This window comes from Buteo buteo, chromosome 4 (genome assembly GCF_964188355.1).
Source record: "Buteo buteo chromosome 4, bButBut1.hap1.1, whole genome shotgun sequence".
Lineage (NCBI taxonomy): Eukaryota > Metazoa > Chordata > Aves > Accipitriformes > Accipitridae > Buteo > Buteo buteo.
Window position 1 is genome coordinate 26,270,013 of NC_134174.1, and position 21,898 is coordinate 26,291,910.

At 69.0% G+C, this 21,898-nt stretch overlaps 5 protein-coding genes across 8 annotated transcripts; 3 read left to right on the top strand and 2 right to left on the bottom strand.

The window, feature by feature from the left end:
* Nucleotides 1-110: 110 nt before the first annotated feature.
* Nucleotides 111-4,572, top strand: KRI1 (KRI1 homolog). 4 transcript variants are annotated; one of them, XM_075025120.1, is made up of 19 exons: nt 111-247; nt 372-445; nt 1,008-1,113; nt 1,206-1,317; nt 1,405-1,462; nt 1,557-1,606; nt 1,693-1,789; nt 1,875-1,949; nt 2,073-2,191; nt 2,271-2,385; nt 2,462-2,557; nt 2,655-2,825; nt 2,906-2,981; nt 3,075-3,154; nt 3,268-3,397; nt 3,484-3,614; nt 3,712-3,776; nt 3,885-3,980; nt 4,071-4,572. In XM_075025120.1, the coding sequence occupies exons 1-19, from the start codon at nt 166-168 to the stop codon at nt 4,387-4,389; spliced, it is 2,052 nt and encodes a 683-aa protein (XP_074881221.1). In that variant the 5' UTR covers nt 111-165; the 3' UTR covers nt 4,390-4,572. The 4 variants fall into 4 exon arrangements, with proteins under 4 accessions (XP_074881221.1, XP_074881222.1, XP_074881225.1 ...); XM_075025121.1 differs by having other exon boundaries at nt 1,218-1,317; XM_075025123.1 differs by having other exon boundaries at nt 138-247; nt 377-445.
* ATG4D (autophagy related 4D cysteine peptidase) lies at nt 4,457-7,481 on the bottom strand. The gene is made up of 10 exons (XM_075025132.1): nt 7,236-7,481; nt 7,081-7,164; nt 6,747-6,920; nt 6,140-6,635; nt 5,985-6,049; nt 5,725-5,864; nt 5,510-5,588; nt 5,329-5,405; nt 5,106-5,225; nt 4,457-5,006 (listed from the first exon to the last, which is right to left on the bottom strand). The coding sequence occupies exons 1-10, from the start codon at nt 7,354-7,356 to the stop codon at nt 4,833-4,835; spliced, it is 1,530 nt and encodes a 509-aa protein (XP_074881233.1). The 5' UTR covers nt 7,357-7,481; the 3' UTR covers nt 4,457-4,832.
* A 1,962-nt stretch (nt 7,482-9,443) lies between these two features.
* S1PR5 (sphingosine-1-phosphate receptor 5) lies at nt 9,444-14,698 on the top strand. The gene is made up of 3 exons (XM_075026705.1): nt 9,444-9,481; nt 11,312-12,317; nt 14,671-14,698. The coding sequence occupies exons 2-3, from the start codon at nt 11,350-11,352 to the stop codon at nt 14,696-14,698; spliced, it is 996 nt and encodes a 331-aa protein (XP_074882806.1). The 5' UTR covers nt 9,444-9,481; nt 11,312-11,349.
* On the top strand, nt 13,662-19,380 carry KEAP1 (kelch like ECH associated protein 1). The gene is made up of 6 exons (XM_075025127.1): nt 13,662-13,719; nt 14,671-15,295; nt 16,716-17,401; nt 18,238-18,443; nt 18,540-18,716; nt 18,836-19,380. The coding sequence occupies exons 2-6, from the start codon at nt 14,741-14,743 to the stop codon at nt 19,000-19,002; spliced, it is 1,791 nt and encodes a 596-aa protein (XP_074881228.1). The 5' UTR covers nt 13,662-13,719; nt 14,671-14,740; the 3' UTR covers nt 19,003-19,380.
* On the bottom strand, nt 19,366-21,156 carry SPC24 (SPC24 component of NDC80 kinetochore complex). The gene is made up of 6 exons (XM_075025155.1): nt 20,806-21,156; nt 20,235-20,409; nt 20,016-20,160; nt 19,829-19,921; nt 19,669-19,745; nt 19,366-19,559 (listed from the first exon to the last, which is right to left on the bottom strand). Exons 2-6 carry the CDS (start codon nt 20,398-20,400, stop codon nt 19,453-19,455), a joined length of 588 nt encoding a protein of 195 aa, XP_074881256.1. The 5' UTR covers nt 20,401-20,409; nt 20,806-21,156; the 3' UTR covers nt 19,366-19,452.
* Between the last annotated feature and the right edge of the window lie 742 nt (nt 21,157-21,898).

Below are 21,898 nucleotides of genomic sequence, written 5' to 3' on the forward strand. Positions count from 1 at the left end.
CGCGTTTACCTTTTTAAGAGCGGGATGGGGCGGGGCTGCCGGGAGGGGCGGGACGGGGCTGCCGGGAGGGGCGTGGCGGGGCTGTCGGGAGAGGCGTGGCGTGGCCGTCGCACCCACGTGACGGGGGAGGCGGAAGCGGCGGTCACGTGGAGGGGGAGAGAGAAGATGCCGGAGCCGGAGCTGCGGGTGAACGCGGCCTTCGCGGAGCGCTACGGCCGGTACCGGCGGCGCGAGGAGCTGCAGCGGCGTAAGAGGGGCGGGGCCAGGGGTGGGCGGGGCCGGGGGGACCGGGAGGCGGGGGGGGACACCGGGGACCGGGGGGGTGGGTTTTCCCCGCCCCGCGGTGCCGGTAGCTGAGGGGCTCCCCGCAGTGCAGGACCGGTACGGGGACACCGGGGGCGGCTCCAGCTCCGACTCCGAGTCCGAATCCAGCGGGGATGAGGTGGTGAGTGGCGGCGGGGGCGGGGGGGAGCTGTGTTCCCGCCCCCAAAATCCCGGGACCCCCCCCCAACTCTTGGGACCCCCCCCAGACATCTGGATGTCCCCCCCAAACTCCTGGGACTCCCCCCAAAATCCCAGGCCCCCACCAGACACCTGACCCCCCCACCTCCTTTGGACTCCCCATAAACGCCTGGTCCCCCCCAGATACCTGCATCACCCCCCTGGACTCCTGGGTCGTCCCCCCCCAAACTGTTGGGTCCCCTCCTGGACGCCTGGGTCCCCCCCTCAGACTCCCAGGTCCCCCCCAGACACCTGCATCACCCCCCCAGTACATCTGGGTCCATCTCCCCCCCCCCCAAAATCCTGGGACCCCCCCAGACATTTGGTGTCCCCCCCCCAAGACATCTGGGTCCCCCCCAAACTGTTGGGTCCCCTCCCGGCTGCCTGGATGTCCCCCCAGACTCCCCCTAAACTCCTGGGTCCCCCCCCCCCGACACCTGTGTCACCCCCCCAGGACATCTGGGCCCCCCCCCCCAAAACTCCCGGGTGTCCCGTGTCTCCCCCAGGCCCTCAACCCCCGTCTGGAGCGGGATTTCTACCGCACCCTGGCGCTGCTGAAGACGCGGGACCCCCGAATCTACCAGCAGGACACCACCTTCTACAGCCAGCAAGGTACCGGGGGGGGTATCTCCCCCCCGAAAACCCCTTGGGGGGGTCCCCAAAACGGGGGGGGTGTCCCCAAACCCCATTCCCTCCATCCCCAGACTCGTCGTCAGGGAGCGATGCCGAGGAGGAGGAGGAGGAGGATGAAGGGCGCCCGGCAAAGCCGATGTACCTGAAGGATTACGAGAGGAAGGTGGTGCTGGAGAAGGAGGGGTGAGGAGGGGGCCTTATTTTGGGGGGAGGCATGTCCTGGGCTGAGCCCCCCCCAGGCACTCTTTGACCCTCCTGCTTTCCCCACAGCAAATACGTGGACGAGGAAGATGAGGAGGATGAAGAGGCAGCAGCCGAGCGGAGGAAGGTGGGCTGGGGGGGGGGCCTGCATGTGACCCCCCCCAAATTACTCTGACCCCCCCCCCAGCACTGACAAACCCCCCCCCAATTTCTCCCCACAGCGAGTGGCCTCCAGGAGCTACGTGGAGGAGCAGCGGGAGCTGAAGGAGAGGTGGGGGGGCTGCGACATTCGGGGGAGCTGCCACGCTTTGGGGGGGTCCTCGGCCCTGGGGGGTAACTGTGTGCCCCCCCTGGCAGCTTCCGAGCTTTCGTGGCTGACAGTGAAGAGGAGGAGGAGGAGGAGGAGGGGGGATCTGCCCTGCTCCGGCGGCGCAGTCAGACAGCAGAGGAGAAGGTGAGGCTGGGGGGGGGGACAGGGGGTTTTGGGGTGGGGGGGGGGGTCCTCAGGCCTGACGCTGTGTGTGTGTGTCACCCCCCAGGAGCGGGAGGAGGAGGATTACATCCGCTGGCTGAAGGGGCAGGGAGAGGCCCCCCCAGAGCCGCTGCAGGACCTGGTGAGAGGGCTGAGACCGGGCACAGCTCGTGGCAGTGATGGCCCTGGGATTGCCGAGTGCTGCGTGTCCCCCCCACATCCCTGAGCACCCCTTGTCCCCGTGTGTCCCCCCCCCATCCCGCAGGTCCCCCTCCAGCAGTACTGGACCGACCCGGCGCTGGACCCTGGCGAGCGCTTCCTGCGGGATTACATCCTGAACCAGGGCTACCGCGAGGAAGAGGAGGAGGAAGAGGATGCCGAAGGGTAAGCGGGGAGCCCCCCTGACCCCCTAAAAACCCACCGCACCCCACTTACCCCCCCCCCGCCCCGTCCCCCCACCCAGGGCGTCCCCGCTCCGGCTGGCTGATTCCTCGGACGAGGGCGAGCTTTTCCTGGCGAAGCAGGAGGATTTTGAACGTCGCTACAATTTCCGCTTCGAGGAGCCCGACGCCGAGCAGGTGGGGGGGCGGCAAAGTTTGGGGGGAGGTGTACAGTTTGGGGGTGAGGGGCGCTGACCCTAACCCCCCCCCCCAGGTGAAGACGTACCCCCGGAACATCCCCACCTCGGTGCGACGACGGGACGAGCGGCGGAAGGAGAAGCGGGAGCAGATTCGGGAGAGGAAGAGGAAGGTGAGGGGATGAAGCCGAGGGGGGCAGGCAGCGTCCATCTGCTGTGTGTCCGTCCCGTCCCCCCCGGCACTGCGTCCGTCCATCTGTCCGTCCGTAGGAGAAGGCACAGAAGCAGGAGGAGCTGAAGCAGCTGAAGAACCTGAAGCGGGAGGAAATGGCCGCCCGGCTGGCCCGGCTGCGGGAGGCCACCGGCAACGCCGTCATCGGCTTCACCGAAACCTTCCTGGAGGAAGACTTTGACCCGGCCCAGCACGACCGGCTGATGGCGGTGGGTACCCCCACACACATCCCCTGCCCCCCCCCATCTCCCCGTCCCCGCTGACCCCCCCCTCTGCTCTCCCCCCCCAGGAATATTTCGGTGACGATTATTACGGCCGAGGGGAGGAGGAGAAGCCGCAGTTTGAGGAGGAGGAGGGGCTGGATGGTGAGTGGGGGGGGCTCGGAGGTGGGGGACGACGACTGTCACCCCCCCAATCCCCGAGGGGACATCACTGTCTGTGTGTGTGTGTCCCCGCAGACGACTGGAACTGGGACGCCTGGACGGGCCGGGAGGAGGGGGGCGAGCACGAGCCCCACTGCGAGGACCCCGATTTCGTGGTACGTGTGTACCACACCCCCCCCCAGGCTGAGGCCGGGAGGAACTCATCACAGGGATGGGCGGCACAGGCAGGCCCCCCCACCTCCTCCTTTCTACCCCCTTCCCCCCCCAGATGGACGCCGACTACGACCCAGCAGCCCCCCCAGCCCCGAAACAGCGGCAGCCCCCAGCACTGGGGAAGAAGCGGCGCAAGACGCGGTTCAGGGAGGCGGTGGAGCGGGAAAAGCCGGCATTCAACCCCGGTGAGTGCTGGGACCCCCCCAAGTCCCTGAGACCCCCCAAAACCCCTGAGACCCCCCCCAAACTCCTGCTTCCCCCCCCCCCCCAGCCACCGGCACCTTCGAGCAGTACCTGGACGAGTTTTACCGCCTGGACTACGAGGACCTGGTGGGGGACCTGCCCTGTCGCTTCAAGTACCGCAACGTCCTCCCCTGCGACTTCGGCCTCACCACCGACGAGGTAGAGTCCGCCCAGACCCCCCCTGGGGGAGTCTGTGCCCCCCCCGGGTTGTCTGTGCCCCCCAACTCTGTCCTGTGTCCTTCCCCCCCCTCCCCAGATTCTGGCAGCCGATGACAAGGAGCTGAACCGCTGGTGCTCCCTGCGCAAGACCTGCATGTACCGGTGAGGGGGGAGGGGAGCGTTTCTTTTACCCAAAACGGGGGTGTGGGGGGGGGTCCTGTGTGTGCCCCCCCCCTGTTTTGGGGGGCTCACCACACCCCTCGCCTGCAGGTCGGAGCAGGAGGAGCGGCAGGATCAGGCCAACTACAGCCGGCGGGCACAGAACGCCTGGAAGAAGCAGCAGATCTTCAAATCCCTGGCGGCCATGTACGTGGGGCAGCATTTGGGGAGGGGGGGCACTGGGGGAGTTTGGGGGGGGTACATAGCCCCCCCTCACCCCCATCCCACCCTCCCCAGGCCGGAGGAGCCGCAGCCGGCGCCGTCGGCCAAGCCCAAGCTGGGGAAGAAAGGCCGGGACAAGCGGAAACGGTCGGAGGAGCCGGAGGCCTCAGGGCCCCCCCCCGCGGCAGCCCCCCCCCACCCCGGGGGGGCCCGGCGCCGGGGTTCGGCACCCCTGGGGCAGGCGGTTCGCCTGGGGGGCCGGGATTTCACCGGGAAGCGGTTGGAAGCCTTCGGCCTCAATCCCCGACGTCTCCGGTACCGGCAGCTTCTCCGGCAGCGGCGCAAAAAGGGGGGGGGCAGAGGGGGGAAGGAAGGAAAGCCCCCCCGGCCCTGATCCGGCACTGGCGGGGGGGAACGGGCCGTACATGCGCAGCGATGGAGAAACACCGTAACGCACCGCGTCAGCCGCGCTCTGGTTCAAGTTCATCTTTAATCTGGGGAGGGGGGAATGGACGGACAGACGGACGAGGGGGGGTCCTGAGTGGCGCAATAAATAATACCCCCCTCCCCACCATGAGCAGCGTGTGTCAGCCAAAAAACCACCACGACGGGGTTGGGGGGGTCCCTGTGCCGGGAGGAGTGTTGGGGGGGGCTCAACTTGGCCCCCCCCCGCCACCGCCGGGATTCAGCAAACGCCGGCCCTGAGCTCTGGCCCCGGCGTGGCGCAGTAGTGAACCAAAACCCTGAGGGGGGGGATTGTCCCCGCGGCCACCCCCAAACCACGGTGACACCACGCCGGGGGGGTCTGATCCAGTGTATGGGGGGGGGGGGGGGGTGTCAGAGGAAGACGAACTCGTCAGCACCGGGTTTTTTGGGGCGCTTGCCGGCGCGGGGGGGCGGCGGCGGCGGGGGGGGGCGAGAGCCGAGCGGCTCCAGGCCGTGGTCCTGCGCCTGACCCTCCGCCACCGTGAAGATGGGGTAGCGTTCCGGCGCCGAGGGGGGGGTCAGGACCTGGAAAGGGGGGGGGGGGGGGCGGGATAAAGGGTTAGAAAAAAGCGGGGGGGCGGCACCCCAAAAGCCGCCGTCCCCCCCCCAGCAGCGGGGACTCACGCGGGTGAGGTCGGAGCAGAGCTCGTCCAGGTCCGGCCCGGCGGCGGCGTAGAAGCCGATGGTGCAGCTGGGATCCATCTTCCCAAAGGCCATTTTCCGGGGCGAGCTGCAGTGGAAAGACTTGGGGGGGGGGGGGGGGGCAAAAAAAAAATTTGGGGGGGTTACACCCTCCTGGGCCCCCCCACACCCTTTTTTATCGGGGTGTCCCCCCCCCAGCACCCACCTGCAAGGGGAAGTTCTCCCGGGACGTGTCGACGAAGGGCTGGCAGTAGTGGGGGTCCAGGTAGAGCAAGAAGTCGTCTGGGGCGAGGCGGGGGGGGGCCAAAAATCAGTCTGTGTGTTGTGTCCCCCCCCTCTAGCCGCGTCCCCAACCCATGCGGCACCGCCAGCACCGGCGTGGCTACCTTGGAAGCCGACGAAGTAGAGGGAATGCCGGGGTTTGCCGCCGATGATGCCCACGCAGGATTTCAGCTTCAGCAGCTCCTGGAGCGGGGTGGGGGGGGAAACGGACACGGGGGGGTCGTTGTCGGTGGCACCGGGATCTTTTTCCCAGCACAACTGGGAGAAAGAACCGGTGCCGGCGATGCGGCAGAGCCCCCGGCCCACCGTGGTTCCCCACCTTGACGCAATCCACATAGACGGGGTTCAGGGTCTCCCCCCCCAACCGCACCGGCACCAGGACGACGACGGCGCGGCGCTGCCCCGGCACCATCCGCTCGGCGTCCCCCTGCACCAGGCCGGCGACGTCCCCTTTGTAAACTGCCAGAAAAAAAGAAAAAAAAAGGAGTTGGGGGGGGGGGGGGGGTCCTCATCCTGGATCTCCCCCCCCCCCCCCCGCCAAAATCGGGGAGGGGGAAGCCCCCCCACGCCGGCACGTACCGGTGCAGTCCTGAGAGACGTAGACGGAGAGGCCGCTGGTCTCCGGGCAGGTTTCCACCGCTCTCCTGCCGCGGAAAGAGGATGAATCCCGGCGAGCTGCCCCCTGCCGCCAAAACGAGGGGGATGGACCCCCCCGACACCCCCTCCCCGCTCACCGAAGGATGTGGGCGACGATGGAAGGACCGTACCAATCCCCGGCTTTTTTCCCGGCGTTCCGACCCAGCTCTACCAAACGATGGATGCCGAAAGGCGCCCGGGGGTGGTCGGCGAACCAGGCCACGATGGCGCGGTGCCGCCGCTCAGCCTCCCGCTGGATCCCTGCCCGGCCCGGGGGGTCCCGTGTCCGCACCGGGGGGGCTTGCATCCGTCCTGGGGGGTCTCGTGTCTGCGCTGGGGGATCTTGCGTCCGTGCCGGGGGGTCCCGCGTCCATCCTGGAGGGTCTCGTGTCCGTCCTGGGGGCTCTTGTGTCTGCACTGGGGGGTCTCGTGCCTGTCCCAGGAGGTCCCGTGTCCCTCCTGGGGGGTCCCGGGTCCATCCCGGGGGTTCCCGTGTCCCTCCCGGCGGGTCTCGCGTCCCTCCCGGGGGGTCCCTGGCTCGCCGGGACCCAGCCGCCGTCTCCACCTCCGTCATCGCCTCGGACCACATCCAGTCTAGAACGGAGAAGGGGGTGTCGGGGTGACGCGGGGGGACCCGCGGGGGTCTCGGGGGCCGCGTGTGTGTGTGTGTGTGTGGGTGTGCGTGTGCCCCCCCCAGCCCCTTACCCCTGCCCAGGAGGTGCAGGACGAGCCCCTGGGCCAGCAGCATCTGGGCGGTGCGCAGCATGCAGCCCCAGCCGCAGTCCGTGCTCCAGGGGGTCCCCGCCAGCGCCGGGAAGCCCCGCCGGTAGGTCAGCCACAACCGGGAGGAGAAATCCCGCTGGAAACGGTCCAGATCCTCTGCGGGGGGGGGGGGGGAGAAAAGAGATGAGTGGGGCAGTCTCGCCCCCACGGGGGACCCCCGGGACCGCCGTTCCCGCTGCGGCGGGGGGGTGGGAGAAGAGAAGAGGTGAGCGGGGCCCTCTCGCCCCCCCCCGGGACCCCCGTTGCCGGTACTCACCGTCGGCGGCCGGGCGGTAGGCCCGTCCCAGGAGGTGGAGGGGGGAGAGTTTGTTGAAATGGGTCTTGGGTCGCACCGTCCAGCCTGGGGGGGCGGGGGGGAATGTAAAAAAACCGAGAGTTAGGGTCCCCCCCCCGGTGCGTCCCGCCTCGCACCGTATCGGACGCTGTTCCAGGCCGAGAGGAACCGGCCCCGGGCCCCTTCTTCGGCCGCCGGGGGGGTCCCGCCGCCGCCCCCCCCCCGCCTCCGCCGCTGCCCGCTCGGTGCCGAGCTCATGGCGGCGGCGGCGGCGCGCGGGGAGGGGCGTGTCCCCGGCGGGGTGGGCGGGGCCGCAGCCGGGCGGTACCGGGAGCGGGGCCCTCCGTCGCCGCCGGCGCCGCCATCTTTGTGGAGGGCGGGGGTGGCGCTGGAGGGCGGAAGTGGAGGCGGAAGGGGCGGGGCGAAGGGAGGAAGGGGAGGGGAGGAGGGGTCGCCGTGGTGACGGGGGGCGGCTGGCACTGCCCGGGGGGGGCGGGGGGGCTCCCCCCCACACTGAGGGGGGGCCTGGGCCCATGGAGGGGGTCCGAGCTCCATGGAGGGGGGTCTCAGGCTCATGGAAGGGGGTCCCAGCCCCATAGAGAGGGTCCCAGCCCCATGGAGGGGGGTCCCAGCCCCATGGAGGGGGGTCTCAGCCCCACAGAGAGGTGCTGGCCCCATGAAGAGGGGTACCGGCCCCATAGAGGGGGTCCCAGCCCCATGGAGGGGGGTCTCAGGCTTATGGAGGGGGGTCTCAGCCCCACAGAGAGGTGCTAGACCCATGAAGAGGGGTCCCAGTCCCATGGAGGGGGGTCCCGGCCCCATGGAGGGCGGTCTCAGGCTTATGGAGGGGGGTCTCAGCCCCACAGAGAGGTGCTAGACCCATGAAGAGGGGTCCCAGTCCCATGGAGGGGGGTCCCGGCCCCATGGAGGGGGGTCCCAGCCCCATGGAGGGGGGTCTCAGGCCTATGGAGAGGGGTCCCAGCCCCATGGAGGGGGGTCTCAGGCTCATGGAGGGGGGTCTCAGCCCCACGGAGAGGTGCTGGACCCATGAAGGGGGGTCCCAGTCCCATGGAGGGGGTCTCAGCCCCATGGAGGGGGGTCTCAGCCCCACAGTTGATGGCTGCTAGCCCCACAGAGGGGGGTCCCAGCCCCACAGAGGGGGGTCCCAGCCCCGTGGAGAGGGGTCTCGGCCCCATAGAGCGAGGTCCCAGCCCCACCGACTGGGGTGCCAGCCCCACAGACCAACGTGGGGCCGGTGCCAGCGCAGGCACCGTGGGACCGGGGAGCCTCAGGCTCCGGCCGCCCCCAACCACAGGGGCCCCCACCCCATGGCAGCAGTGGGGCTGGGCCCCCCGACCCCCCCGCCCCATACCGGTGTGGGGCTGGGTGCCGGCGTGGGTGCGCCGGTGCCGCGGGCGCCTTTGGCAGCGCCGAACCCAGCACCTGCCCCCGCCCGGGGGGGTTCCCAGCACCCACACTGCGGGGGAGCCCTGCCCGGTCCCCCCCACCCCGTGGGACCCACACGTCTGGGCCCCACAGCCGCCCGACCCTGTGGGACCCACACGTTCGAGCCCTACTGACCCCCCACCCGTGGGGACCGTGGGAGGATTGGGGTTCCCCATGTGGAGCGAGGGTGCAGGTTGGGGCCTGCCCAGACGGACGGACGGACAGACAGACAGGGGGTGGCGGGGGTGGCGGGGGTGGGGGGGCCCGACCGGTTTGGCAGTGGGGCTGCACCACGTGGCACGGCGGTGGGTGCTGGGGTGGGGATCCACGATGGGTGGATGGGGTTGGGGGCACATCTGGGGGGGGTTGAGCACATCTGGGGGGGCTGGGGAACATCGGGGGGGTTTGAGCACATCTGGGGGGACTGGGGAACATCTGGGGGGAGTGGGAAACATCTGGGGGTCTTGAGCACATCTGGGGGGTCTTGAGCACCTCTGGGGGCTGGGAATGTATGGGGAGGCTGGGGCACATCTGGGGGGGTTTGAACACAACTGGGGGGCTTGGGCACATCTGAGGGGGCTTGAACACATCTGGGGGTTGGGGCACATCTTGGGGGGGTCTTGAATACATCTGGGGGGGTCTCCGAGCACATCTGGGGGTTGGGGCACATCTTGGGGAGTCTTGAACACATCTGGGGGGTCTTGAACACATCTGGGGCTGGGGCACATCTGGGGAGCTCCTGCATTGCTCAGGCAGGTGATGGGGGGAGTTTCGGGGGTCGCAGGGGCCGCTCCCCCCGGGGGGTCCCGCAGTGGGGTGGGGGGGATCGGGGGGGGGGAGGAGCTGCTCCGCCCCCCCCCGCCCCCCCCGGCCCCACCCGGCCCCGCCCGCCCCACCGGAGCCAGCGCGGAGCGGCGGAGCGGAGCCGGGTCCCACGGTGAGTCCGGGGGGGGGGCGGGCAGGGACCCCCCCTTCAATGCCCCCCCACGCGGGGAACGGACTCGAGGGGGGGGCGATACCGAGGAGGGGGCAGTGGGGAAACTGAGGCACGGAAGGGGAGCGGGGGGGAGGGGGGCCGGCGCTATGGGGCTGGGGGGGGCTGGGGGGGGGCTATTCCGACCCCCCCATACACGGAACGGGACCCCCCCAGCCCCGTCCGGCATTGGGGGGCGGCACCGGGAGCCCCACGGCTGCCCCACGGCGGGGGCTGGAGCTGCGTCCTGGCCCCACGGCTCCCCGGCCCCCCGGTATCCTGCCCCACGGGTCTCCTGACCCCCAGTATCCTGCCCCACAGCTCCCCGGACCCCCGGTGTCCTGCCCCACGGGTCTCCGGACCCAAATTATCCTGCCTCACAGCTCTTTAGACCCCCCTATCCTGCCCTACGGCTCCCCGGACCCCCAGTATCCTGCCCTACGGGTCTCCAGAGCCCAATTATCCTGCCCCACAGCTCTCTAGACCCCCTTATCCTGCCCCACGGCTCCCTGGACCCCCATTATCCTGCCCCACGGGTCTCTGGACCCCCTTATCCTGCCCCACAGCTCCCCAGACCCCCAGTATCCTGCCCCACAGCTCCCTGGACCCCCTTATCCTTCCCCACAGCTCTCCGGACCCCATCATCCTGCCCCACAGCTCCTGCCCCCCCATCTCCTCCTGTGGGGCACCGGGTGGGACCCGCCAGCGCCGTGGGGCCCGGCCGCACCCATCTCACCCCAAATATTTGGGCAGGTCCCCCCCCCCCTCCCACGGCGGGACCCCGCGGCCGCCCCTGACGCGCCGCCGCTCGCCCGGGCCCGCCTGGGTGGGTGGGTGGGTGGGAAGGGCGCAACGGCGGCGGCGGGTGCCCCGCGGGGCCGTGGGGCAGGACCCACCGACGTGGGGGGGGTCCCGTGGGGCAGCACCCACGCGAGCGCGCACGGCCCCTTCGGGGCACGCGCTCGCAAACCCTTTCGGGGGGTGCCAAGATCCCGCGGGGCACACGCTTGCAAGCACACGCGTGCACGCCGGCTCTCTTGGCCGTGCATGCTCGCAAGCGCACGCACACACGCAAACCCTTTCGGGCGCACACCTGCGAGCGCGCGGATGTACGCGGGCCTTTTGGGGCGCACGCTCACGAGCTCGCATCCACGGGGGACCGTTTGGGGTCCGCGCTTGCAAGCGCACGCTCGTGCACTGGCCAGTTGGGGCTCACGCTCACAAGCGTGCACATGCACGCAAGCCTTTTCGGGTGCACACCTGCAAGCACGCACACGCGCACAGACCCTTTTGGGTGCACACTTGCAAGCGCGCACACGTGCACAGACTGTTTTGGGTGCATGCCTGCAAGCGCACACATGCACAAAGACCATTTCGGGTGCACGCTTGCAAGCACACACATGCGCACAGACCCTTTTGGGTGCACGCTTGCAAGCGCGCACACGTGCACAGACTGTTTTGGGTGCATGCCTGCAAGCGCACACATGCACAGACCGTTTTGGGTGCACGCTTGCAAGCATGCACATGCATACAGACCGTTTTGGGTGCTCGCCTACAAGCGTGCACCTCTGTGCAAATGCATTTGGGCGCACACTCACAAGCGCGCACACGCGCACAGACCCTTTTGGGCGCACTCTTGCAAGCGCACGTGCACAGAAACCCTTTTGGGCGCCCGCTCGCGAGCGTGCCCGCCGTTTGGGGCGCCCGCTCGCTAGCGCGCCTGGGTGCGCAGACCCTTTTGGGTGCGCACCGAGGCTCACTGCCCCCCCCCCCCGTTCCGTGTCCCCCCCGCAGCTCTCCCCACCATGTAGCCCCCCCGGCTCCCCCCCAGCATGGCGCCGGGGCCCTTCGCGGAGGACGCGGTGCTGGCCCTCCATTACAACTACACCGGGAAGCTGCACGCCGGGCGCTACCGGGGGGGCCTCCGCCCCGAGACCCTCCTCTTCCTCCTGGTGTGCGGCTTCATCGTGGTGGAGAACCTGGTGGTGCTGGTGACCATCTGGCGGACCAAGAAGCTCCACTCGCCCATGTTCTACCTGCTGGGCAACCTCACCCTCTCCGACCTGTTGGCCGGCGTCGCCTACACCGCCAACATCGTCCTCTCGGGCGCCAACACCTTCCGGCTGACGCCGGCGCTGTGGTTCCTGCGGGAGGGCGGCGTCTTCCTCACCTTGGCCGCCTCGGTCCTGAGCCTGCTGGCCATCGCGGTGGAGCGGCACCTGACCATGGCGCGGGTGCGGGTGGCGCGGGGGGACAAGCGGGGGCGGATGTGGTCGCTGGTGGCGGCCAGCTGGGGGGTCTCGGTGGCGCTGGCGGCGTTGCCGGGGCTGGGCTGGAACTGCCTGGGCGACCTGCCGGCGTGCTCCACCGTCCTCCCCCTCTACTCCAAGCGCTACGTCTTCTTCTGCGTCGCCGTCTTCCTCGCCATCCTCCTCACCATCGTCGTCCTCTACGCCCGCCTCTACCGCGCCGTCCGCCGCTCGGCCAACCTCCGCCCGTCGCCCAAGTCGCCGGCCCTGCTGAAGACGGTGACGGTGGTGGTGGGGACCTTCATCGCCTGCTGGTCGCCCCTCTTCCTCCTCCTGCTGCTGGACGCCTGGTGCTGCCCGCGGGCGTGCGCCGTGCTCTACCACGCCGACTACTTCTTGGGCTTGGCCATGGCCAACTCCTTGCTCAACCCCCTCATCTACACCGGCACCAGCCGCGAGATGTGCCGCGCCGTCCTGCGCCTGCTGCGGGGCGGGGGGTGCTGCCGCCGAGGGGGGGGCCCCGGCCGCGGCGGCGGGGGCCGCGGCGGCACGTTGGGGGTCCCCAGTTTGGGGGGGGGAGCCGGGAGCGGGAGCCCCTCGGCGGGGAGGTCGTCGGCCAGGCGGAGGGGGGGGGAGAGCGGCGGGGGGGGGGGGGACACGAGTGGGGGGGTGGGGGGGGATGGGGGGGATGGGAAGGCGGGGGGGGCACAGGGGTGAGGGGGGGGGAGGTCCCGGCATCGTCGTGTGCGTGTGTGTGTGTGTCCCCGTGTCACTGCGTGTGTGTGCGTGCGTGCGTGTGTGTGTGTGTGTCCCAGGGCTGGGGGGGCTGGGGGGCCCCGTCCCCGTCCCCGTCCCCCCCGTTCCTGCCCCCCCCCACCGTTTTGTAACGAGTTTTTAATAAAAGGCCTTTTTTGGAGAGAACCCCCCTGCCTTGCTCAGTGTGTCCCCCCCAGACCTGGACAGTGTGGGGATGTCGGGAGGGGGCACGGAGAGGGGGGGACACCCACAGGGGACACTGGGAGGGGGGGGAACCCGTGGAGGACACTGAGGGGGGGGGACACTCATGGGGGACACTGGGAGGGGGCACTGAGTGGGAGTGACACCCACGGGTGACACTGGGAGGGGGGACACACTCACGGGTGGCACTGGGAGGGGGCACTGGGAGGTGGGGGAAAAACCACAGGGGACACTGGGAGGGGACACTGGGAAGGGGGGACACAGCCACGGGGAATCCTGGGAGGGGGCACTGGGGGGGGACCCATGGAGGACACTGGGAGGGGGGACACGCTCATGGGGAGCACTGGGAGGGGGCACTGGGAGGGAGTGACGCCCACGGGTGACACTGGGAGGGGTTACTGGGAAGGGGGAGGACACTGGGAAGGGATACACACTCATGGGGGGCACTGGGAGGGGGGGACACCCACGGGGAATCCTGGGAGGGGGCACTGGGGGGGGGGTGACACCCACGGAGGGCACTGGGAGGGGGGACACACTCCCGGGTTATACTGGGAGGGGGCACTGGGAGGGGACACGCACCCACGGGTGACACTGGGCGGGATACTGGGAGGGGGACACACCCACGGGGGACACTGGGAGGGGTCGCGGGGGGACACAGGGCCCCCCGGGTGACAGCGGCCCCCCCGCAGCCGCTGACCCGCGGACGATCCCTGCGACACACCCCCGCCCCGCCCCGCCCCCTGACGTCACGCCTGGGCGGGGCGGGACCAGCTCCTCCCCCGCCCCCCCCGCCGAGACTCTTATTCTGGCGGGGGGGAGCGGGGCGGGGCGCCGGTGACGTCACGCGGGGGTGGGCGGGGCCGCCGCAGGACTCTTACCGCGGCGGGGGCTCCGCGCGCTGCTTAGTCACGGCCCCCCCGCCCCCCCCCGCTCCCCCCCCCCGCTCCCCCCCCCCCGCCGCCTCCCGACGACGATCGGGGCCGCGTCCATGGCCGGGTGAGACCCCCGGGACCCCCGGGACACCCCTCCCCCCGCGGGAGGGTGGGGGTGGGGGGGGCTTGGGTGCTCGTGGGCGCTCTGCGCCCCCCCAAAAATGGGGGGTGGGCGGCAGGCAAGGGGAAAGGGAGGGGGGGCTGCTGGGGATCCCCCCCCGTGTGCCTCAGTGTCCCCAGGGGTGCCCCCCCCTTCCCTGGGACCCCCCCCGTGCCTCAGTTTCCCCGGCAGGTACCGGGGCTGATCTGGGGGGTCTCCCCCCCTCCCAGTTTCCCCAGCATGAGCCAGGCATGATTTTGGGGGCGGGGGGGTGTGTTCCCTTCCATCCAGCCCCGTTGCCCCCCCCCACCTCAGTTTCCCCAGCACGTACTGGGGCTGATTGGGGGGGGTCTCCTCTCTGCCCCCTCCCCGTGCCTCAGTTTCCCCAGCAGGGACTGGGGGGGGGTCGCCTCAGTTTCCCCAGCACACACTGAGGCTGATCTGGGGGGGTCTCCTCTCTCCCCCCTCCCTGTACCTCAGTTTCCCCAGCATGGACTGGGGGAGCTGACTGGGGGGGGGGGGTCGCCTCAGTTTCCCCAGCACGTACTGGGGCTGATCTGGGGGGGGGTCTCTTCTCCCTCCCCCTGTGCCTCAGTTTCCCCAGCACGGACTGGGGCTGATTGGGGGGGGGGTGTCTCCTCTCTCCCCCCTCCCCGTGCCTCAGTTTCCCCAGCACACACTGAGGCTGACTGGGGGGGTCTCCCCCCCCCCGTGCCTCAGTTTCCCCAGCACGTACTGGGGCTGATCTGGGGGGGTCTCCTCTCTGCCCCCTCCCTGTGCCTCAGTTTCCCCAGCACACGCTGAGGCTGACTGGGGGGGCTCTCTTCCCCCCTCCCCCCGTGCCTCAGTTTCCCCATGGTCTCCCCCGCCCCCCCATCCCTCTCTAAACCCCCCTTTTTCTCTCTCTCCCCGCAGGTTCTCATCACCCACTGCTCCCTCTTAGCCCCCCCCCCCCCCAAAAAAACCACAGGGGGATGCCGGGGCCATGTCCTCGCCGCCGCCCCCCGAATGCCAAGCGGAGGTGACCCCCTCGCCGGGGGGGTCGGGTTCCTTCCACTACAGCCTGGAGGAACACCCCAAAGCCGCCCTGGCCATCATGAACCAGCTGCGCCTGTCGGGACAGCTCTGCGACGTCACGCTGCGGGTCCGGTACCGTCGCGACGTGCCGCCGGCGGATTTCCCGGCGCACAAGGTCGTGTTGGCGTCGTCCAGCCCGGTGTTCAAGGCCATGTTCACCGCGGGGCTGCGCGAGGGGGGGATGGAGGTGGTCCCCATCGAGGGGGTCCACCCGCGGGTGATGGAGCGGCTGGTGGAGTTCGCCTACACGGCCTCCATCTCGGTGGGGGAGAAGTGCGTCCTCCACGTCATGAACGGCGCCGTCATGTACCAGATCGACAGCGTCGTCCGCGCCTGCTGCCATTTCCTCGTCCAGCAGCTGCACCCCAGCAACGCCATCGGCATCGCCAACTTCGCCGAGCAGATCGGCTGCCTCGAGCTGCACCAGAAGGCCCGCGAGTACATCTACATGCACTTCGGGGAGGTGAGGGGGGGGGGGGACGTGCACGCGCCCCCCCTTCGGGCGGCGTGGGGAGCGCGGCGGAATGGGGGGACAGCCCCCGAGGTCGTGGGAGGGGGAATTGGGGGGATGCCCCCTCCCCTGGCTTCATGGTGGGGGGTGTAGGGGGTAGGGAGGGACCCCCCCAGGGGATGAGGAGGGGGAATTGGGGGGACGCCCCCTCCCCTGAGGTCGTGGGAGGGGGAATTGGGGGGACACCCCCTCCCTGGCATCATGGGGAGGGGGGAAATGGGGAGACATCCCCTCTCCTGAGGTCATGGGAGGGGGAATTGGGGGGAAACCCCCTCCCCTGGCTTTGGGGGGGGGGTAGAGAGTAGGGAGGGACCCCCCCAGGGGATGAGGAGGGGGAATTGGGGGGATACCCCCTCCCCTGGCTTTGTGGTGGAGGGGCAAGGAGCAGGGAGGGACCCCCCAGGGGATGAGGAGGGGGAATTGGGGGGATACCCCCTCCCCTGAGGTCATGGGAGGGGGAATTGGGGGGACACCCCCTCCCCTGGCATCATGGGGAGGGGGGAAATGGGGAGACACCCCCTCCCCTGAGGTCATGGGAGGGGGAATTGGGGGGACACCCCTGCCCTGAGGTCATGGGGGGGCTCAGGGAGTAGGGAGGGACCCCCCAGGGGATGGGGAGGGGGAATTGGGGGGACACCCCCTCCCCTGAGGTCGTGGGAGGGGGGAATTGGGGGAGACAACCCCTCCCTGGCATCATGGGGAGTGGGGAAATGGGGGGACACCCCCTCCCTGTGATGTCGGGGAGGGTGTCAGGGAGTAGTAGGGACCCCCTCCCCCAGGGACTGGGGAGGGGGAATTGGGGGGGACACCCCCTCCCCTGAGGTCATGGGGAGGGAAATAGGGGGACCCCCCCCCTCCTGTGGCATCATGGTGGGGGAATCAGGGAGTAGTGAGGGACCCCCCCCAGGGGCTGGGGAGGGGGCTGAGAAGTAGTCCTCCCCTCACTTCATTTAATATGGGCTGTTGGGGGGTGTCAGAGAGCGGGGGGGCCCCCACTCCATTAAGAGGGGTTTTTGGGGGGGTGTCAGAGAGCTGGGGGGAGCCCCACTCCATTAATACAGGCTGTTGGGGGGTGTCTAAGAGCTTGCCCCCCCCCCATTTAATACAGGCTGTTGGTGTCAGAGAGCTTGGGGGCCCCCCCTGCTATTTAATACAGGCTGTTGTGGGTGTCATAGATTTGGGGGGGCCCCCCCTCCAGTAATACGGGCTGTTGGGGGGGTGTCACAGATTGCCCCCCCCCCGAAGGGAAGACAGGACTGAAGCCGACCCCAAGTGAGATCACCCGGTCCCTCGCACTGGGCGCCAGCGAGGGGCTGCTGGGCTGCCCACCATCCCCAGTTTTTTTTTTTTGCTTGCCCCCCCCCCCCCGCAGGTATCGAAGCAGGAGGAGTTCTTCAACCTCTCGCACTGCCAGCTGGTGACCCTGATCAGCCGGGACGAGCTGAACGTCCGCTGCGAGTCGGAGGTTTTCCACGCCTGCATCAACTGGGTGAAACACGACTGTCCCAACCGCCGCCTGTACGTCCAGGCTCTGCTCCGCGCCGTCCGCTGCCATTCCCTCACCCCCCACTTCCTCCAGATGCAACTCCAGAAATGCGAAATCCTCCGCTCCGATTCCCGGTCCAAGGATTACCTGGCGCAGATTTTTCAGGATTTGACCCTTCATAAACCCACCCAGGTCTTACCCTGCCGTACCCCCAAAGTGGGGCAGCTCATTTACACGGCCGGCGGATATTATCGTCAGTCTTTGAGTTATTTGGAAGCTTACAACCCCCGGGACGGATCGTGGATCCGTTTAGCCGATCTTCAGGTTCCTCGGAGTGGTTTGGGGGGTTGCGTGGTGGGGGGGCTTTTTTACGCCGTGGGGGGACGGAATAATTCCCCCGACGGGAACACGGACTCGGCCGCCATCGATTGTTATAACCCCATGACCGACCAGTGGTCCCCCTGCGCCCCCATGAGCGTCCCCCGCAATCGCATCGGGGTGGGGGTCATCGACGGCATGATTTACGCCGTGGGGGGGTCGCACGGATGCATCCATCATAGCAGCGTGGAGAGGTAAGGGGGCTGTGGCGCTGGGCAGGGGGAGAAGGGGCTGGAGGTGAATTGGGGTGATAACACAAGCACTGGGCTGCCCTGGGGGGGGCAAAGCTGCCGGGGAGGGGGCCCAAATCTGCCCCTGGGGCTGGTAACACGAGCCCTGGTCTGCCCTGGGGGGGCAAGTCTGCCCTGGGGGGGGCCCAAATCTGCCCCTGGGGCTGGTAACACAAGCCCATGCCTGCTTTGGGGGGCCAGATCTGCCCCTGGGGGGCCCAAATCTGCCCCTGTGGCTGGTAACATGAGCCCTGATCTGCCCTGGGGGGGCAGGTTTGCCTGGGGGGGGACCCAGATCTGCCCCCAGGGAGCCCAAATCTGCCCCTGGGGCTGATAACACAAACCCTGGTCTGCCCTGGGGGGCACAGATCTGCCTGGAGCAGGGCACAGAGCATAATAACACACTGCTCTGCCCTGGGGGGCGGGCACAGAGCATAATGACACACTGCTCTGCCCTGGCGGGGGGGGGGGGCACAGAGTGTAATAACACACTGCTCTGCCCTGGGGGGGGGGCACAGAGCATAATAACACACTGCTCTGCCCTGGGGGGGCACAGATCTGCCCCAGAGCCAATAACAGAAGCCCAGGACTGCCCTGGTGGGGGGGGCACAAGTCTGCCCCAGGGCTGACAATAAACACATTATTTACCCCTGGGAGGGCGCAGATAACACAAACCCAGCCCCGCAGGGGGTCCTTAGGGGTCTTATCGGGACCTGCGTCCCCCCATGGGTGCCGGGAACCCCCCCCCCCTGCAGTGCTCAGACCCTGCTGTGTGTCATGTGTGTGTGTGTGTCCCCCAGGTACGAACCGGAGAGGGACGAGTGGCAGCTGGTGGCCCCCATGCTGACGCGACGGATCGGGGTGGGGGTGGCGGTTCTCAACCGTCTCCTTTACGCCGTGGGGGGGTTTGACGGCAGCGCCCGCCTCAGCTCTGCCGAGTGCTACCACCCCGAGCGGGACGCCTGGAGAGCCATCGCCCCCATGGCCACCATCCGCAGCGGCGCCGGTGAGGCCGGGTGGGGGGGACACGCACGCGGACATTTTGGGGTCCTCGGGAGGGGGATTAGGGGGGTCTGACCAACTCTGGTTTCCTCTCCCGCAGGGGTCTGCGCCCTCAATAATTGCATTTACGCCATGGGGGGCTACGATGGGACGGACCAGCTCAACAGCACCGAGCGTTACGAGGTGGAGACGGACACCTGGACCTTCGTGGCACCCATGCGGTACCGGCGCAGCGCCCTTGGCGTCACCGTCTACCAGGGCAAGATCTACGTCTTGGGTAGGTGTTGGAGACCGGGGGGGCATTTCTCAGGGGTCCTGTCGTGTCCCCCCCCCTCCGCCCCACCCCATCTTTGCTGTTGAGGGAGGGAGAAACTGAAACGGTTTGCTTTTCCGCAGGGGGCTACGACGGCCACACGTTCTTGGATTCGGTGGAATGTTACGACCCGGTCGCCGACACCTGGACTGAGGTGACGCGGATGACGTCGGGACGCAGCGGGGTGGGGGTGGCCATCACCATGGAACCGTGCCGAAAACAAACCGACCGAACCGATTGTCCCTGCTAACCCTGGCGCCGCCGTGGAGGGGTGGGGTGGGGGGGGTCGGGGTGGGGGGAAAAAACCGGCCGCGGCGCAGCTGCGGTGCAGCCGATGGGGCTGCGGGTTTTTTTACCCACCCTCCTCCCTTCTCCTTTTCCCCACGGCGGCGGGTAAACGCGTGGCGAGGCGGGGGGCCGGGATGTTGCCACCCCTGCGCCTCACTTGGCCACAAGGACAGCTCATGGGGGGGGCCGTGGCACCCCCAAATTCCCCCCTCTCCCAGTTTTGGGGAGGAGGGGGGGGCAGCCGGATTTGCACCCACCTTCCAGCCCGGCAGCCGATTGACTGGTTTTAATGATTTCCAAATCCCGTTGTTACATGAATAAAAGAGACTTTTGTGATTAAGTTGGGGGGGGTCAGCACCGCGGGGTCAGGGGGGCAATTGGCGTCACCCAATCCGTACCGGCACCGTGCTGTTCACCACGCTGTCGGCACCAGGCTCCACAAGTAGTCGCTGATGAAGCAACGGGAATGGCGGCTGCCGTCGATGTCGATGGGCTGGGCAATGTCGGGGCCGTAGTGGACTTTGGTGGGGGGGGGGAAGGGAAGAACAGGGGGTTAAGGGGGGCTGAAAACAAGGTGGGGGGCTGGAAATAAGGGGGGGATGAAGAGGGACGTGGGGGGGACACTCACTGCCTTTGATCTGCATCGGCTTGGCCTCGTAGTCCCAATCGATGCGGCTGATCTTGTAGTAGAGCTGTGTCACATACCTGCAGGGGACAGGGGCACTCAGAGGTGTTTTGGGGTCCGTGTCCCCCCCTTTACCTGTCCTGCCACCCCCCCCCCGACTCACGTGGTGGAGGGCACGGTGTCCTCTTCCCGCTCCGTGTCCTCCTCCAGCCGCCGGCTCTCCTCCCGCAGCTCCTCCAGCTCCCGTCGCAGGGCGGTGGGGCAGTGAAGGGAGATGATTGCGTGTCTGGACACCCCCTCCCCCCCCAAAAAAAAGACAATGGGAATCCCACCCCCCCCAAAAAGGATATCTATTGTTGGCCTGCAGGCTGGCACCGGCTTCCCGCACCCGAACCAGCTCCTCTTCCAGGTCTTGCAGCCTCCGGAGCAATCGTTGGAGCTCGCTCTCCCGGTCCAGGAGGGTCTTCGCCACCGTCTCCTCAGCCGCACCGAGCTCTGGGGACACAGGGTGACGCCGGCTTTACCGAGGGGGGGGAGAAATGACACGGGGGGGGGGACACGGGACTCACCTCTGACGAGCTGGGCAGCCGTGGCCTGTGAGGCCAGCAGTTTGTCGTCCATCCGGCTCCGTTTGTCCAGGCTGCGGTGCAGGAGGTTGTCGGCCCAGTCGGAGAGCAGAACCTTCAGCAGCTCCTTGCTCACCTCCTCCAGCTCCTCCATCCGCTTGCTCAGCATGGTGGGGGCCTGGGGGGGGGGGGGGGCACAGCCATGGGAGGTGGGGGGGAGAGGCTTTGGCACCCCAAAATTTGGGGGGGGTGGGGAAGGTGTCACTGAGGTGAGGGGGGCAGGGGGAAGCAAGGCTGAAGGAGAGGAGACGGGGCTGGGGGGGGTAAAGGCCTTGGTTTGGGGGGGGGAAGTGGAGACATATGGGGGGGTAGATTTTGGGGGGGAATACCTGGGGAGGAGGGCTGGGGGCAGTGACAGGGCCCTCGGGGGCTGACAGGGGCCACGGTTTGGGGCGGAGGGAGGCCCGGGGGGGGTGACAGGCCCCGGGGGAGGGTGCTGGGGGCAGATACAGGGAGGGAGAAGAGACAGAGCCCCCCCATGGCGATGGGGGCCGGTATTCCCCCCCCCCGTTACCTGCTCTCCCGGTACCAGGGGGGTGTGGGTGTGTGTTACCGATACCCGCGCGCCGCCGTTTGAACCGGGCCGGCTCTGCGCATGCGCCGCCCCCGCCGCCCGGCCGCCGCGCAGGCGCGCTTGGGCTTTAGTGGAAGCCGGCGTTTGGAGGCGGCCGCTAGGGGGCGGTAGAGGGGAGGGCGTGGGGAAACCTTCTGGCCGGCTCGGAGGTCTGGAGGGTGGGTCCTCTCTATGGTCGGGGGAGGTTGGGCGGTGGGACCCCCCCCCATGGCCTGGGCGTCGTCCTTGGGACCCCCCCGGGACTGTGGGACACCCCCCCCAGGGCCTGGTCCTGGGACCCCCCCAGGGCTGTGGGACCCCCCCCCAGGGCCTGGTCCCTGGGAGCCCCCCAGGGCTGTGGGATCCCCCCCCCCCATGGCCTGGGTCTGGTCCCTGGGAGCCCCCCCCAAGGCCTGGTCTGTGGGACCCCCCCCAGGAGCCATGAGACCCCCCCCGGGGCCTGATTATGGTCCCTGGGACCCCCCTGAGGCTGTGGGACTCCCCCCCGGGCCTGGGCCTGGTCCTTGGGGACCCCCCCCCCAGAGCAGTGGGACCCCCCCCAGGGGCCATGAGACCCCCCCCGGGGCCTCATTCTGGTCCCTGGGCCCCCCCTGGGGCATGCCTACCCCCCCCCCCCGGGGGCAGTAGGACCCCCCCAGAGCTCCCCTCTGCCCCCCCCAGCCCCTTGCCCCCCCCCAACCCAGCCTGACCCATTCAGCAGGCTCTGGGCCCCGCGCCCCCCCCAGCACAGACCCCCCCACACTCGGTCCCTTCTCCTCTTTATTCGAGCTGATGGCGGAGGAGGGAGAAGGGGGGTGATGGGGGGGGGAGAAACCCCCAGGGGATGGGGAAGGGGGGGAGGGGGCTGGCGAGCTGGGGGGGGGGTGTCTCCCCCAGGGCCCCCCCCGGGGGTCCCGGCCAAGCTATTCACAGTATGTACAGACCCGCCACCGCGTACAAAAATAAAAGCTCTGCACGCCCCCCCCCACCCCGCCGAGACACCCCCATCCCGCCGCTACAAGGCCACGTCGTGGGGAGGGGGGCACAGGCCAGG